This window comes from Semicossyphus pulcher, unplaced genomic scaffold (genome assembly GCF_022749685.1).
Source record: "Semicossyphus pulcher isolate SPU_LCO1_2020_fin unplaced genomic scaffold, fSemPul1.0.p SCAF_10, whole genome shotgun sequence".
Lineage (NCBI taxonomy): Eukaryota > Metazoa > Chordata > Actinopteri > Labriformes > Labridae > Semicossyphus > Semicossyphus pulcher.
Window position 1 is genome coordinate 9,952,657 of NW_027211604.1, and position 17,720 is coordinate 9,970,376.

Consider the following 17,720-nt stretch of genomic DNA (forward strand, 5'->3'; position numbering starts at 1 on the left):
GGTAAAAAAAATCATGTGGTTTATTTCTCCTTGAAGTCCATTGCAGAAATGTTGGCTTCCCAAACAGGAATTCATTTTGTAACACATTCATGCAACATAACAAATCTGCTGCATTTAACATTCATGGATAACGTTCAACTCTTACAACAACCGTTATAAGGTTTCATAAAGAGCATTTGATCAGACTCAAATGTGTTGAGCAATTTCCAAACCAAAGTATGAAAACCACATTCAGCACTTTTAGCATGTGTTTCACATTATCTTCAGTCCTTGGTTAACCTCTCTTTTTACGAGCACATGTTTTAACTCCTCAAGCTCACAGTTTATATAAAGTCTCCAGTAACATGTCGGCTTGATCACACTGGCATGGCAAAGGTAGTGGACCGCACGCATTGATAATATTGTTTTCCTGAATAAAATCCGAAGGGGAAAATGTTCACGTAGTCGGGTTTCTAATCTGGTAGCTGTTTTAAGAAGTCATCAGCCAATTTGATTTGTTGTTTTTTTTTTACCACAGCAAACAGTTCAGCTGGCTTTAACTACACACATGGCCCATTTGTACTGTTTATAGTACAAATGGGCATCATGACACAAAGGAGTTTAATATTGCTTTGTTAATAAAACAATGATAATGTAAGAAGACCAAAACTATATAACAAAAAAATAAACTCAAGTAACATTAGTCTCCTGTTTATAGTGTGGAAAATGTGTTCTTAATGCTACAGAACGTTACTACTTGTGTCATGATGAATAGACTGTGCTTAAAGGTGGAAAGATTTGAAATCATTAATAACTACATGTGTGTCATGAAGCTCTTGACACTTTGTATCGTGCACTTAAACACATGAAGACAGCACCAAATGTGGCTCACACCTTACAGAGCTGCTCTGTGTAAACTGTACAGGCTGCATGAAGTCAGAAGTGTACACTAGTGTTGCAACTACTACGACACTGAGCTGTTGAAGCATTTCATCTTCATTCATTGATGTGTCCTCATGCTGAGCTGGAGAGTTTAAAATCCGTTCTTTATTTGGCATCATCATGGATGTTATGTTTTTACACGGAGCACATTTAAGTAATTAAAGAATTCTTTGGTTCATGGCAGAGACGTTTTAAATGGCTGCCAGTGAAATGTGATCATAGTGGGTTATACTGTGGGGGTCAACTTTCAACAAAATCTACTCAGTAATTCTCTTCATTACATTTTCTTGAATCGGGTTGTGGTATCCCAGTTCTTTGTAAGGCGCACTGGAACAATGTTCTGGATCTGGATGATACGAAAGGTCACACCTGAGGGATGCTAATAAGCTCACACTGTGCGAATAACATTAGTAACAACTGTACGTTTGTGCATTTGTCTGTATAAAAATAAGAATGCATAAAGAAATACATTCTAAAAATGAAGATGTACTAAACTGCTCATATCAGTACGGTGGTGTCTGGTCTAAAAGTTACACACTGTTGATGTGAAGACGATCGTAAAGAATTTTTACGCAGCATTATATCATCAGTGTATAATGAAATGTAAAAACAGTTACATTCTGTAATTCTATTTCTCTCACTTTTAGTCTTTTTGGAAATTAAAAAAGGAGGATATGAAATGAAGGGAGCGGCTTGTTTGGTCAAATATTACAAAGGGCTGGAATCTTGATTTGCTTTCACATCCTGTTTTAGCAGTTTCGCTGGACTTCCTGCATGCTGAGTCCAGATTTATGTTTCTGCTGTGGACACTGAAGAGGAGCCTTTAGCCCTTTTACAAACACGCTATTTAGTGTTCTGCCATTTAAGGTTGGAAAGGTTTGTGGTGACCCTTGGTTCACCGTGTGAATCAGCAGGTTCTCTTTGACTTTTTTATAAAGTTTATAAAATGTCCCTCAACCACAGATTTCTTTTTCTTTTTGGTATCTTTTTCTCAGCACATCCCCGTGCCAACAAAGACTACTGCAGCTCATTTGCATGACTAGCACAATTTCACCAGAGCTCCCCCTGTATACATTTCTAATGAGCTCTAACAGCAGCATAGATGTATATCAAGCTATCATGTCGTATGTTTAATGTCACTAGTGTACGCTGTGTTACTTTTGTATTGAGGTAAACAGCTTCTACTGCAAAGCACAGAGCAGCTGCCATCTGGCCAATCTGCACACTCTTTATGTGCCACTAATGTGGCTGTTGGCACGATCCATTCATGTTCTCACACAGTGGGCCACATCTGATGCTTTCTCCAGAGGGTACAGAGATGTGTCCAGAGCAGATACTTTATGTCTTTTGGAATGGAGTAACTAAAGAGTTTGAAGTCGATGAAAGAGCCATCACTATTTGAGGACATACAATATGCTGTGTATGAGGTCTATCTTCTAAGTTCCTGTTTAGGTTATCATCATATCTGTGCACATTTGGCACCACGACAAATCCAAGTACATTTATGATATCTGTCAGTTAGAATTGGTCAGCTCTCCTGACTGCAGTAACATTTTCACCTTCTTCCTCACATTTGTGTACTCAAGTGTTTTCCTAATGGAGTGTAAAACCTCAACTTTGCTCTTCCTCTTTCTCATCACGACAGGAGAGCCTCTCCTGGTTTGTCTTTCACCTCATAATGAGGGATCATTTAACCTGTGCACTCAGAGCTTAATGAGTTACCCATTTTCCAACTGTCTCATCCCTGGTGTTATCTGAACTGCTTGTACAGTTTGCGCAGTTCGTCCCAGAAGAACAAAGACAGAATGGTGTGCGGGCCGAGCCGGAAATAAGAAGCTCCCAGGCCTTTGTAGAGTCCCAACAAGCCCTCCTTCCTCAGCGTCTTAGAGAAGCAGTCGGCGAATCCTTTATAAAGTTGCCCCTAGGAGAGGAGAAAATATGGGTCAGTCAACTGGGCCGTCCTGATCTGATGAGTTTTTGAGAGTAAGCTTTATCTCACACTGAATTGTTACAAAGAATTAAAATCAATGCAGCAGAACAAGAGCCTGGAAACCTACATTACCCACAATGCACTCAGACAGTTTGGACAGAATCACGATACACTTTATTGTAGTCATAGGCCTTTTTCACAGCGGACATTTTAACATCCAACAGGAGGAAAGGCACAGGTGTTTATAGTAGCATTAATGACGGCTGTATTCCATTTAGCTGCTTCAATTTCATGGTCCTGGTTGTGTGCACGCTGACTGCAAGCAGTCCTCAGTAACATCACTGGGGATAATTTTATCAGACTTTATACAGCTTTTAAAATGTTTTTAAATTACAAAGTAATATTCCTCAAGATCTGTAAACTTGATGTGTAAAATTGGTGCAATTCCCCTTTAAGATTTGAGTCAATCTGGCCACCTGTGGTTAGGGCTGGGCGACATGGAAAAAATCCTATATCACGATATGGGAGTTTTCACATCTCGATAACAATATATATCACAATATAGATTGTTTTCTGTAATTTAACAAATAATGAATCTATATTAAATAACCACATGGTAAAGTCTATTTTTGGATAATCCTGTGTAAATTAAATACTTTACGAATATAAAGTAATGAGTATTTTCTGATTATTATTGAGAACTTTAGTGCAAACTTTACAATTTCAAGTCAATTTAAGGACAAAAAAATAAATAAAATATAGCCCTAGCCTTCAATATGAAAAAGTAATGTGAGCTCTGACAGCAATATTAACATCTCTTTCTGTAGAGAATGTCGAAGGCATGGAAAGTAACACTTCCGGCATGATTTTTCAAAGTAAAAGCCTGATCTAGCATTCTGACTCCCCTTGTTGTTCACAGTGCTTTTATTTTGAAGTGTTTCCGGGGCAGCTGCTTAGATGTTTTTTTAACTTTATTATTTACATTTCTAGGAAGTTGTTTGGCAGATAAAGTCACTCACAAGGCTCCTTATTGCGGTTCCTGCTTAGTTTTCTTTTAAATAAAACGTAGTCATAAGTCTCACGTTGGCCTCAACCTACATTATGTTAGTAAAAGATGAATTAATAACAACAGGTTACGGACGTAACTCCGGAGTGATCTCTGTCTCTCCCACCCTAGCTCTCCCTCTCTCTCCGTCTCGGCTCATACGGTTGTTTTCACTGTGTGTTAATTAAGGTCCCATTTCTAATGTAAATAAGATCCTTTTCTGTCCAGCCCCCGAAACCTTTAAAACAAAGACCCGAAGCTACCCCTGGATATGGCAAACAGCCAGGTAAAGTGAAGAGTGATGAATATTAAGGTAAAAATGTAGAAAGACAGGGCTGGCAGGATCAGCCCAGCTGAATTCGAAGCAGACACGCAGTTGACATGCACACAGCCGTCACGCTCAATTGCCCTAAAGCAGTTCCGCCACTGGTTTTGTGACATCACGATAAAGACGAAATAGAAAAACACATACAATAGACATATCGCCCAGACCGACCTGCGGTTACAGGTGGCAACAGCAAGCACAATAAAAAGTTTGTACCAACCATAGTGCATCAAATTCATTGTGCATGTGTATCTTTATGTGGACCATTTGTGGTCATTTATCTTGTGCAGGAACAGATGATCCTGTCAATTGTGATGAAAACTACCACTGAGTAGCTGAGAAAATGTCAGCCATACATGGTATCAAAAACGTGGTTTGTTATGATAAAAACCTACAGCTCTCTCTCCTCACCTTGCCCAAATGATCCACAGGCTGGTTGTAGAGCCGAGTGCTCACCACATCGAAAGGAGTCATCGCCAGCACCACCACCACGCTGCTGATCATGCCGGCACTCAGGGCCACCAACCAGCTGCCTTTTGGAAACAGCTAAGCAAGAAGAAAATAACAATGTGGTGAGGCGACTACCTGAAACATATAAAAACTCACTCACAGTATGATACAAGTGAGAAACTAAAGGATGTAGCACACTCCAGTGCAATGATACTAGAGCAGCATATCATCCTCATCATCGGGGTACCGCTATGTCAGCAGCTACTTCTAATTTTAACTGTTAATGATCTCCTGCATGCAGTGAAACAGAAGAATGGTCTATTATTAGTGCCACACACACACACACGCTCTCCAGGAGCTACAGTCAAACATGTTCCCTTGCAAACCTGCTGCTTTACAACATAAATATAAACGTGATCATGTCCAGTAGAAGACATTTGTGTCAAGCTTTATAAGGATGGTGATACAACAAAAAAAAACAACTAAAAAGACAACACAGCTCCTCACACACCTCTTTTAAGGTTTTAACTTGTGAGCGATGTAGACCACCTGTGTTTTACTGTTTAACTGGGACAACACGGCTTTGTATTTTGCCAATTTGAGCATAAAGCTAATTTATACCATGTGTCCACTCTGCGCTTCAACAGAGTTATTGCAGATTATATAAGAAGCAGTGAAAGTGTTGCCTTACACATAAGGAGGAGGGGATATACCCTCCTCCAACCTCACCCATCAATTGCAACAGTTCATAGGAAGTTTGGGAAATTAAGGGAGTGGTAAAAGAAAACTCCACTCAAGAATGCCTTTCCTGAATATAACCTTTATTCAACCAGAGCTGGGTCAGCAGCTAGTACTGGTTCACTAGTTGAGTAAGTTTCATGTTTTCCAGCCAGAGGGGCCACTGAGAGGTGTCGAATTTCTATTCCAGAAGAGTCCAATGCTCCGAGCTTTGTCAGTGCTACAATGACTGCTTTTGTAATCTGTACGCAGCTACTGACTACAAATGATCTCTTCCCAAGCCTGCGTTGCGTCTCTGGGTTTAGGGCCGCAGCTAATGATTATTTTCCTGCTGACTCTGTTTTCTCAATAATCACTTGGTGTAGACTAAAGACAAATCTGGGCTGTAGACAATGTCTGCAAATGGTACAAAAAAGGCCAATCTATTGTTGAAAAAGCCCCAATAAGTCAAAGATATTCAGTTGACTTTAACACAAGACAAAGCAAAGCAACCACTAATCATAGCAGCTCTGTGTGAGTTATTCCAGGCCCTCGAAAGCAGTCATGTTTATTCTTGAACAGCACGTTCATGTGGTAGACGTGCACACATGGTGGACGGCTGATGAAACAGAATTCCTTCAGTCAGCCTGATCCGTCTCATCACCCCTGAATTAAGAGGATCAAGCCTACGTATGGAGCAGTAAAAATATTCTAACCTGCAGGTCAATCACAAGCTCCTTGGAGGAGGAGAAGGTGGAGAGTTGCGCAGCCGACCCCACGCTGACCCTGGGTACTGCAGCACTGGAGCCCCTCCACAGTCCCATAATGCCATGCTCCCTGTAGATGGCTGCCAGAGCATGGATCATCCCCTGAGAGGAAGAGGAGGAACATGTGAGGGAGCATTTGATGCCTGTCACTCAAATGTAACAGCTTGTGTAACTATGTTACCTGGTGTTTATACTGATGTCCAACCGCAATAGAGGAGGTAGCTTGACTCTGCAGATGAGTCTTTACCTGTCAGTGGAGACAATTGGTGTTTACTTTTCTCCACTGTTACAGCTCACCTTGAAATGTTATGGCTGATAAAGGAGCAGAAAAATGTTCACACAGGCTGAATTAAAACCAGCTACTGACCAGGTATACAGGGCTGCCCATCACGGCTCCTACCACTCCAGCCACAGCCCCTGCTATCGTGGTTTTCACCGCGTTGACCCTCCCATTCGTGTGGATGTAGCCGGAAGACTCAATGATGGCGTACGAGCCCAGTCTGACTCCATTCATACAAAACTGATAAACCAGTCCGGGCGCCAGTCCTTTCTGTAACCCGGCCAGTCCGTCTACCTTACCGATGGTGTAAAAAGCGTGAAACACGTTGCGGTAGTAAACTTGGTACGACCCCCGGCTCTTGAGCTCTCCCTGCAGCTGCATCCGCGTTTTGACGACCTCCAGCGGGTTGGTGAACAGACACGCGCCGCACGCCGCCGCTCCGCTCAGCACGAAATCCATCGCGACAGTCCGGCAGGACAGATGTGGAGTTCAGGCCTGCAGCCAGTCCGACCTGTCCTTCATGTCCTCCCCCAACATTACTGTACACTCACACAATAACACAGTGTACCACAGCGAGCTGCATCTGTGCGCAGACATATGAGCACTTCAGGAGCCCCTCGGAGGCTCGTAATTCTGACAAATGATTTGGCAGCGTACATGTCACGTGTCTGTTAATCGCCACAAATTGTTTTCTATTCAATAAATTCAAGGCAACAATATTCTCAAGCACATGCTTTCAGTCAGTGTACTATCCTTTGTGAAAAAAATAGTTTCTTCCAAACTCTATTAAAAACACTTTTATGGACATATATCACCACTCGGTTCTTCTACAGGTTTGGTCAAGACAATATCAATAGAAGAAAATTCTCATATGGATTACAACCTTTTAAATGTAGCTGAAACCATCAATGCTAGAAACCTGTTATTAAATAAAGCTATATAAAAAAGAGAAAACATACTTTTGTGAATAAACACACCTACAATGCATGTCAAATTAAAACTTAGGCAAAAAAATATAAACAAGTAATGCTCTATTGAAAAATACTGGAGAATAACAGTAATTGACATATTTAGTCTTATTATAATTCTGAAGTACCATATTTGGCGTACACTCTCTCCGTCCCCTAAACGTCTCATCTTGGAGACCGGTACCACTGCGTGTGGACGTACGTTTGACGTTCGTCCCCTCAGCCAATAAAAACAGCTCTTGATCCCCTGCAGAGCGCCGGACAACTGGGTAAGCAAGGTGGGTTCAAATGAATTGGCGGCCATATTGACTCCACATATCCAGTTCTCCTAATATATCCTTGGTTTGGAAGAGTTCATCCGAAGAAACTGGATTCCGTCTTCCTCCACTTCACTTTCGGTTGACGCTGTAACCAGTCAGCATCTTTGACAGTCACACTTGAAAATTGAAGCGTAATAGAAGTATAATACTAGGTTTCCTTGTAACACTACTGAATAATAATATTGGAAAAATAAAACAAAACAAAAAGGTTTTAAATATCTCCATTGTTTGCTGTAGAAGAATGAGTGGGAAAAGGAAATTCTCTCAGATGTCTTAGCTGTCAGCAAAGTTGAATCATTATGTTCCTGTTTAAGGGCACCACCCTGGTTTCCTCCTTCTCCTCTACAGATAAAGTTATGTAATAAATCCATTTTCAGTCAGCTGCCTGGTTGACTGTTACACTTGCCTAATCAAATTCAAAAAAGAGGATATTTATGAAAAATAACCATCACGTGGCATGGTAATCTCTGCTAGACAAGTAGAGCATCACTTGATGAGTATACGACGCATAAATGATACGACACTTATGCTTACATAATCTAATGTATACAACCAACCACAGACTTGATGCCTAACAAAGAAATCTACAACAAAAAAAAAAATCATGTTTTGTACATGTTTGTATAATTCACGTTCAGCCACCCCTTTGAAGGCAACAATTAAGGTTACCAATGAGCAGATGTCAAATGTATTCTAAAAAGCGCGTAAACATCGACTTAAACCCAATCATAGTATTTTGGGTGCCCCATTTGAGTGATTAAGTTTCACTAAAATATTTAAGAGTTTTGGAAAACATTTTCATGGAACATTATTTTATGTCTTGACATCTTACAGTGACCTCTGACCTTATCAGCCGACAACCACTGTTACTACCGCAGCACCCTACTAGTGCGCCTAAATCTTTCAAGTGTTATCATGTGTATGTGTTTGTGTATGTGTGTGCCTCAGTAGGATTCCCCCTCCCACCATGTGCTGCCATTTTGATTCTGATTGGTCCAACACACCAATCATGTGAACACAGAGAATGGGCCAAGCCTATAGGAGCTTGGCCAGCTCAAAAGATCAGTCCAGCTTGTTACCTTGTAGCATAGTCTTGGCAGTTGTTTAAGAGTATTAGTTTGTTATTCTTGCACTTAGAATAATAAGATGAGGCGCTGCTGCTGATGCCAGGGGTTTTAATTAGGCACAGAACATTCATGCCAGTATTTCTGTTAGGATACACTAGTTGCAGGGGTGCTATTTGTTGGTTTAGGTTAGACAGGTAAGATATTGAGGTTTTATTTCCCTTTAGAAATTGAGATTATTAATAGCTCGCTGTCCTCTTTTGGTTAGATTTATTTATTGCCTTGGGCAGCACCCACAGGCCCCATTTGGCCACCTGGTTTAATTGTGCCTCCCTTCCCTAATGAGGCCGATGGCGACACACACGCTTCAGTATATCTATTATTATTCCCTGTGAGCTCAGGTAGATACTGGGTCACCAGGGCATCACCATGGCTCTCAATTAGAGATAATTGTCTGAGGGAGAACAGTGACATCCAGTGCTGTTTTTAACCACATCTCTGTTTAATCAGCTGAAGTGCACTTACAGCCCAGCTGCCCGAGGATCACTGACATTTTCACAACTCCAATGGGATTTTAAGTTGAAGCTGCAGTAATCAAACAGGAAAAGATCATCCACCTGGCTTGATAGTTAAAGGGTAAAACAACACCATGTTATTATTTAATCAAGCCACAAGAGAATGATCCTGTTGTCGCTGTGCAATGGTGGGAAAACGTGTGTGAACTCAGACGATGTTTGACGTCCAGGTGATTTATGCAGTAGTGACAGTATTTCTGATCTGCAGACTAAACTCCCCTTCTGGGTTGGTGGGTTTGCTCTTCGTCACTTAGCTGGATTAGACCTGAACGTAAAATCTATTTCACCTCTACCCCCCTTTAAATAGGATTTGTGCACAGGGAATTGGGTTAACAGGCTTTAATGGGACTACATTTCATGTTTTGTGTCACTTGCTTCTTCTATTGAGACAGGCGTTTGTTTTGTCTTACTTAATCCGTTGAAACTGGTTTTCAGTGTCGTCCGTCTTTTTGACCAAACTCCAAACTTTCCTCACAGTTCCTGGTGGTGGCACTGTCACTGAATCCGTGCAACCATCTTTAGAAGTATTGCAACACACTTGGTAATTACTTCACCACCCCTGCCATACATTTAATATTTATGTGGGGAAAGATGGATTTTCGAATCAAAACTTAAAGAGCATACAACTTTGTGCAAGTTTGCAGTCCAAGCGATTGGAAAATGCTGCAAGTGGCTTCCTACAGTTGTGAACACCCTCCTCTCTAATCCGAACGATATTGCCTTCAATGCATCAACATTAATGCAGCAGCTGTGTCTGTGATTCAACCTCAAACAGGTGTTTTTGTTCTAGTTTCTCTGCTGTTTGATGTTGCGTCCTTCCTCTTTAGCTCCATGTCAATCCCTTCTTCCTTTCCTCAGCCACCCTCTAAACCCGCTCAGCTGGAATGTACCCTTAAAAATTGTCTTGTCCCCTACTTTTAAATTCACTTGCAGCATCTATGATTAAAATGTATTTTTCATACAGTAGTTCAACAATTATGTAAAGAAAGTGTCATGCTCTTAGACGCCCACTGAGACAATTCACTTTCGCTTTTCAGCCTGAGCCGGACTTTCACTCAGCAGATTATGTCTTGTAAGAAATGTGCTGTCCTTGAATCTAAACAAGAAATTGTGTTGAAAAGTTAAGTAATGCCTCCTGAGTTAGCAGAGGAGTTAGCAGTAGAGAGTTTTCCTCATCCGTAATCACTCCTGCTGTTACACTAATAGCCTTTGCCCAGTTTGCTCCCTCCAATAACGTTAGGGGGTAATCCTCACCAGCTAATGAACAACCAAGTCGGATTTCAGGTGCAGGGTAAACCTCGACCTGATGCCCCAACCTTTTTAGCTCACCAAGCTGCAGGGACGAGTGCAACGACGGAAGAGTCAGTGACTTGAAATGAAGTAAATGTTTTCAAGACAGAGGACAGAGATGACTTATTTTTGTTCTGGTTGATGGAAGAAGAAGAAGCAAAGAAGAGAAGAAAACATTTATTGGACGCTACCCAATTGGATTTAATCTATTGTCTTCAAGTCCTCATTTAAGTCCACGCAACAGCCGGAAAGTAAAGTGAGTGCTGCTTTATTGATATACCTACTGAATATTGTAAATACCTGAATGTAATACTTTCTTGAAATAGTGTCTTTCATAAATAAGACAACTTTATATGGGGTGCTGTTTAGCTCAGTTGGTAGAGCAGGCGCCCCATGAACAGAGGCTACAGCCTTTGTTGCACTGATTGCAAGTTCAACTCCCAGTCTGCCGATCATTTGGTGTATGTCATCCCCCACTCTCTACTCCCAACATTTCCTGTCTATCTTCAGCTGTCCTATAAATAAGGCCAAAAAAATTATCTTTAAAAAAAACAACTTTATTTTGATTTGTATTTGTTTCATAAAAAGTTTATGTCAAAAATTTAATGAAAAAATATTTAATTCAAAATTAAAAGATCAATCCTGAAATCATCTTAGTTTGGGCAAATTCCCTATTTTCAATTAACTTACTTTCATTTGGTAAGAACTTCACTGAAATTCACAGTGATAAATTAATCCCTTTATTTATGATGAAATTACCACCTGTGTTGAGGTATTCCTCCAGTTAAAACACATGTATAAATAAGTATAAAAATCGAGGTTAATTAACAAGAAGGGCCATCATCTCCATCAAATCTCTGGTATCAACAGTCAGTGTTAATTGGCTTAAGCAGAGTGCCAACAGTATCACTACATGTACCAGGTCAAGACACAGCAGCTTATTCACATGAAATAGACACCCTGAGAGACTTAACACTGGTAACCAGTGATCTACTTTATGTTTCCTGTCCCATTTTGTTGCACGGAGATGCATTTTTCTAAGTGTTGCATGCACCTGAAGCGCCTTGCATGCAGTGTGGTATCATGTGGAGATTTTCCTCTTGGTATAAAAAGTAATGTGTGCAGAAGTTTTTCTTTTAAACAATCTAATAAAGATGCTTTTATTTCTGCCTGTCAGGGTTAACAAATACGAGCTTCTTTCTTGAAATGTCATTGCGTCAATGCCAGACATGCAGAACATTTCTCACAATGGAGGGAATAGAATTTTTTTTTTTAAAAGCATGCAAATGAATAAAGATTACTTTTTTTAATTATATATTTTAAGCATGGAAATTTCACATTTGTTGTCCAAATTAACGCAGAATGCAGAAATGAAAAGAGAAAAAGGAACCACTCTGAGGAAGTGAAAAGAGTTTGGCCTGCTCCAGTGTGAGCTTCTTCTTTCCGGGCTTACAGCGCCCCAAATCCCTTGCATTGCGTGAGTGTGAGAACACTGAAGTGCACGCATGCTTTATTTCATGCCCTCTCTGTAGCATCTGTATTTAAAAGCCCTCTTGAGGAAGTGTTTAACTTTTGAACAGCAGGGTGCAGCATATCACAACATTATGCCTTATCCACTTTCCATGTTTGGTTACCTATCAGCTGTTCCTTTGGTTAAAAATGTTTGATTGTTAAGGACCAGAGTATGCAGTAAGTAACAAATAACAAATCATGGCAACAAGTGCAGATTAGACATTTTAAGGGTCTCAATAACGTCCTTGCTGGTTTTGTGTGTGCCAAACAAAGGTGCAGCCATGGACATCGGTGGTTTGGAGACGGTGGTGGCAAACTCTGCCTACGTTTCAGCCCGTGGCAGTGTGGATGGAGCTGCAGCAGCTTCAATGCGTGACAAGAAGATGCGTGCCAGGCTGAAACTCCCACACATCAGAGACTGTGAACACATGAAGACAACTGTAGACGCAACCTTTGACAGCATGTGTGTAAAACAGCCCATCGGCAAGCGCCTCTTCCAACAGTTTCTGGAAAGTGATGCAACCTGTAAAAATGCTGGAGAGCTGTGGAGAGACATTGAAGACTACACTGTGTGCCAAGAGAAGGACAGAGTGCAGAAGGCCCAAAAAATTGTCAATAAATACTATGAGTCTGCCTCAAAGAATTTTTGCAGCTTCTTGGAGGAGAAGGCCGTCAGTCGAGTTAAGGAAGACTACAAGAACATCCGTGGCGACCTCTTTAAAGAGAGCGAGCAGCAGCTGCTCAAACATCTTGAGCAGAAGGCCTTGGATGGCTTCAAGAACAGCATGTACTTCCTGCGTTATGTTCAGTTCAAATGGCTGGAGAGCCAGCCTGTTGACGAGGAGTGGTTCATGGACTTCAGAGTCTTGGGTAAAGGAGGTTTTGGGGAGGTGTTCGCTTGTCAGGCTAAAGCAACAGGCAAAATGTACGCCAACAAAAAGCTGGAGAAAAAGAGGCTGAAGAAACGCAAAGGTTATGAGGTAAAGTCCTGATGTGGCATCAATTGCCCCACCCATATCCATTCATAATATCGTATAACAACAGAAACAACAGCTTGATCAACTGGCAATGATGAAATAATAAAGAACAGGCTGTGACGGACTGTGGCCCAGTGAGAGCACAGGTTTAGTTTTTACCACAACCGCTCAATGCAAAGAAGCTTGTGTCTCTCTTAAAGACCTCACAAAGCAGCTCAGAGCCAGACACAGACACAGTGCGCTACAAGCCCACTTAAACCCACTGCCTCTAAAAGCATTAGAGGATTATGAACTTTGAAACGTGTTGGCTAGTATTAGCCCAGCACTTCACTGTTGCTGAGCTAAAGGCTGGAACACGTCAGTGGGCTGTACCGAAGAAGAGTAAATACTTAACCCTACCTACCACAGCCAGAGGATCCATGTTTGTTGTGCAGAACTACTTTTGCAGAACTAGATTTGTTCTACATTTTGTTATCAGACCACAAGTGTGTTCCTAAAAACATCAAAGGCAGTTCATATATCACAGTATCAGCCTCATCATGTTGAGCCTGCTATCAGTCTGTGGGGTTTCAAACTAACCAAATGACATTCTTGCTGCTGTGTGACTAACTATGTTCTGATGTGTTTAGGGAGCGATTGTGGAGAAGCGCATCCTTGCAAAAGTTCACAGTCGCTTCATTGTGTCGCTGGCTTACGCCTTCCAGACCAAGACTGACCTCTGCCTAGTAATGACCATCATGAACGGTGGAGACCTCAGGTACAGCTTTACACACGCACACACACTGATACACTGACCTAAACGCCTATAAAACAAGATACATACTGGTTTGAGTACCAAACGAATGGTGTTCCAATTCGCTCATCACGACTAACAAGCCTTAGGTAGATAAAGCTCCCAGCAGGCTTTGGGTATTGGCTTAATAGCCTGTCCTCATGTTTCACAGGTATCATATGTATAATGTGGACGAGAAAAATCCTGGTTTTGATGAGAAGAGAGCATGTTTCTATACAGCTCAGGTCATCTGTGGGCTGGAGCACCTGCACCAGCACAGGATCATCTACAGAGATCTGAAGCCAGAGAACGTACTGCTGGATGATGCAGGTGAGCCATTTCCTTTGCAGCAATTCATTTGTTTTACAAAACACTACAGGTTAAAACTTTTTAAATCTCTCTGGGGCAGGTGGGTGGGTTAAACTGCTAACTAGTTTGAACATCAGCAGGGAAACCTGTGCTTTGCCACTAACATGCGCCAGTATGGGTTTAGTTAAGTGGATTGGATCAAAACAGAGAACTTGCCTACTAACTCATCAAATAAGACAGTAGTAATTACCCCAGATTGACCGACTTTTAAGTGGATGTCTACTGAACATTACATTTCTATGTCTATTTGAAAGGCAAGAGCTGATTTTCTAATCAAAGCCTTTTTGATCAGGACACGTCCGCCTGTCAGATTTGGGTTTAGCTGTTGAACTTCCACCGGGAAAAGATAAAACAACTGGATATGCCGGGACTCCAGGTAAGCCAACACATTTGTTAAACAAAGCTGTCCAAAAGGAGAAAACATACTGTCATTCAGGCAACAACTAAATCTCACAACCAAGTAGGATATGCGTTTCTAACAATTCTATCATCATGCTGCCTTTAAATTTAGGTTTCATGGCTCCAGAGCTGCTCCAGAAGAAGGAATACGACTACACCGTCGACTACTTTACGCTGGGAGTCACTCTGTTCGAGATGATTGCTGCCAAAGGGCCCTTCAGAGTACGAGGAGAAAAGGTAATAAAATATATAAAGCAGCACATCAGATGACTTCTATAGGATGTTTAGAACTTGTCCAGTGCCAACTCTTTGTTGCTGACTCATTCACACATAATGATCTCTCTGTCTCACTAGGTTGAGAATGATGAAGTGGCTCGCAGAATCTTGAATGATCCAGTTTCATATACACCAGCCTTTAGCGCAGGCTGCAAGGCTATCTGTGAAGGCCTGATGCACAAGGACCCGGCAAAGCGCCTCGGGTTCAAAAACAATGGGTGCGATGAGCTCAAGGATCAGACGTTCTTCAAAGACATTAACTGGGGTCGTCTGGAAGCAGGTGGGCAACACATACAAAATTGTCTAACTGCAAAAATTCATCGATTAAGGAGCTTCTAGAGAAATCACAAATTATATAAGAAGCAGTAGCTATAAAGTTATGAGAACATCTTTGATTTCATCTATCAAATCCAGGAGAGGGGTTAATGAGGTAATTCCAAGCCTAACTTTAATTTGTGTATATCCTCCCCGTTCTATTTAAAGGTATGCTACCTCCACCGTTTGTCCCTGATCCTAAGATGGTCTACGCCAAAAATATTGACGATGTCGGCGCCTTCAGCACAATCAAAGGTCTGGTTCTGGATAACAAGGACACTGAATTCTACAATGACTTTGCTTCCGGCAACGTCCCGATCCCCTGGCAGGAGGAGATGATCGAGACGGGTGTGTTCGGAGAAATGAATATCTGGGGAGAGAACGGCAAGCTGCCCAATGACCTTGACCCAAACTTTGTGGAGTCCAAAGGCGGAGGATGTGTGCTCCTCTGAGTTTAAGCAGATGAAAAGAAGAAGGAAAGAAAATACCTTTAGATTAGGCGTGTGCTCATGTTCCGCCACTTACTCCTAATTCATATTATCTTCAATAATCTGCTATTGTTGTAATGAATTAATAAGTTATGTGTACTTACATATTGTTAACCCCAAATGATATATCTATATTGTTATTATTTATAATATATAATATTTATAGTGTCACTGTTAAAGGGCAGCTTGTTAAAAGTTTACGTAGCTGAAATATAATGTGTGTAACAAAACTGTAAATATGGTTGACTTTCGAACTCATCATACGCCAATTACTTTGTTTAGTAATGACTTACAAGTTAAGTTAATATTACTTTGTAGCGATCATGTGCACTGTATATGTTATATAACTGATGTGGAGCTACTGCATGTACATTGTATGGTAATGTAATTATTCCTATTTTCTTTATTTATTTATGATACAACAGAAAGTATTAAATTTACAACTATGAAAGATGTTGTAGACAGAGAAGTAACAAGCAATCAATAAAATGTTGCAAAGCACAAATATGTGTTGAGTTTCCTCTTTTAGTATATCTATGGTGTCCTCTGCATCTAAAGCTTAGTTAAAAAGCTTCATTGAATTAGATTTTCCTGAATACTACAATAAACACACTATATCAAATATATTAAATAATATTGATATTTAAATTTAAATTTTAGCCCATATTAAAAGTTTCACAAAAATATGAAAGGACATTATTTTAGGCTCCATGTTTCTAATATTACCCGTAAGAACATGAACAACAGTATGAAATGTCATGACAATCCGTACAAAAGTGATATTTTGGTTCCTTTAACACGGCCAACAGACGGACAGACTTCATGGCTTAAACACGACTCTTAGTACTTTAAATGACGCATCACACTGGCCAAGCAACTCTGTAATGGTCAATGTGGAAACAGAATTATGGCTCTAATCCTTTTTTTGTCAGATGAATAAATATGGTCCAAGTCTCTATTCATTAGAGAGAGACTATGAGTCCATGTCATCATTCCAGACGCTGCCCCCTCCATGTGAATAACACAGAATGCTCTTCTTCCTGTAACCCTGAATAAATGAGACTTGATATCTACAGCTTACTGTGAACAATCCGTTCTCACTGCACAGTGAAATAAAACTCATTTGAACCGGCCACTGACTCATTGAAATCACTGATTTTTCAGTTTCCCTATCTATGTATGCGTGTTTGAGACATAAAGAGCTGTAATACTATCAATCACACTGATTGATATGACTATATTCAAGGAGTGACTTCACCGAAACTCTATTACAAAGAGTACACAAATACTGACTGTTCAAATTTATACACCTGGCACATTAGTTAAACAGCTTTTCCTGAAAGCGCGTTACCGTACCACCTCATGAATCATAATCTAAATTTAGTTCAGGGGAGAACGGCACAGAGAGTTGTTCAACGTGTGGTGCTTTACATTATAAAATTGTTAACAACCAAATGTATCACTTCATTTACTGATCAATATCATTTTGTAGCTGGTTGCAGTTGTTTTAGCTGATGTTGTACAGCATTGACTATCATCCACTATGAAAATATGAAAGATTTAAAATGATTAGATGCAGCCTGGTGCTTTTTTGCTTTCTGTAAAATAGTCATATCAATGTAACCTACCACGATGAACAGTCCACTTCAAATACCTCTGTGAGAACACAGCTGATATTTATAACCAGGACATTTACAGCAGTTGTAGTTAAAGCATATTTTTATCATACCTTCGAAGCAGTTGAGCATTGAGAAAAACATTGTTTGCTTAAGTATAATGTCAAGCATTAACTTCATGTTTAAAATTGAATCACTGAAAATCATTGTAGTTAGGATACAATATATACACTTGGTTACATGGTTGATCTTTACGCCAGTGCTGACTTCTTGTCACAGCTGGTGTCAAAGGCCGTAAACTAAAAAGGACTTCTGGTTCATTTTAGGTGAACTTCCCCTTTAAG

At 40.6% G+C, this 17,720-nt stretch overlaps 2 protein-coding genes across 3 annotated transcripts; one reads left to right on the forward strand and one right to left on the reverse strand.

Moving 5' to 3' along the window:
- Nucleotides 1-4: 4 nt before the first annotated feature.
- Nucleotides 5-6,950, reverse strand: slc25a35 (solute carrier family 25 member 35). Of its 2 annotated transcripts, none has more exons than XM_069670853.1 (5): nt 6,523-6,950; nt 6,337-6,402; nt 6,105-6,257; nt 4,633-4,767; nt 5-2,842 (listed from the first exon to the last, which is right to left on the reverse strand). In XM_069670853.1, exons 1-5 carry the CDS (start codon nt 6,892-6,894, stop codon nt 2,672-2,674), a joined length of 897 nt encoding a protein of 298 aa, XP_069526954.1. In that variant the 5' UTR covers nt 6,895-6,950; the 3' UTR covers nt 5-2,671. The 2 variants fall into 2 exon arrangements, with proteins under 2 accessions (XP_069526954.1, XP_069526964.1); XM_069670863.1 differs by having other exon boundaries at nt 2,727-2,826.
- Nucleotides 6,951-12,445: 5,495 nt separating this feature from the next.
- On the forward strand, nt 12,446-15,724 carry grk1b (G protein-coupled receptor kinase 1 b). Its single transcript, XM_069669264.1, has 7 exons — nt 12,446-13,144; nt 13,771-13,898; nt 14,086-14,243; nt 14,575-14,658; nt 14,794-14,918; nt 15,036-15,237; nt 15,441-15,724. Exons 1-7 carry the CDS (start codon nt 12,446-12,448, stop codon nt 15,722-15,724), a joined length of 1,680 nt encoding a protein of 559 aa, XP_069525365.1.
- Nucleotides 15,725-17,720: the final 1,996 nt, after the last annotated feature.

Coding starts and splice junctions, on each gene's coding strand:
- slc25a35 (XM_069670853.1), bottom strand. CDS start 6,894: ATGGATTTCGTGCTGAGCGGAGCGGCGGCGTGCGGCGCGTGTCTGTTC. Junction 6,258..6,336: donor GACATCAGTATAAACACCAG/GTAACATAGTTA, acceptor TCTTCCTCTCAG/GGGATGATCCATGCTCTGGC. Junction 4,768..6,104: donor AGCTTGTGATTGACCTGCAG/GTTAGAATATTT, acceptor CTTCTTGCTTAG/CTGTTTCCAAAAGGCAGCTG.
- grk1b (XM_069669264.1), top strand. CDS start 12,446: ATGGACATCGGTGGTTTGGAGACGGTGGTGGCAAACTCTGCCTACGTT. Junction 14,659..14,793: donor TGGATATGCCGGGACTCCAG/GTAAGCCAACAC, acceptor CTTTAAATTTAG/GTTTCATGGCTCCAGAGCTG. Junction 14,919..15,035: donor TCAGAGTACGAGGAGAAAAG/GTAATAAAATAT, acceptor CTGTCTCACTAG/GTTGAGAATGATGAAGTGGC.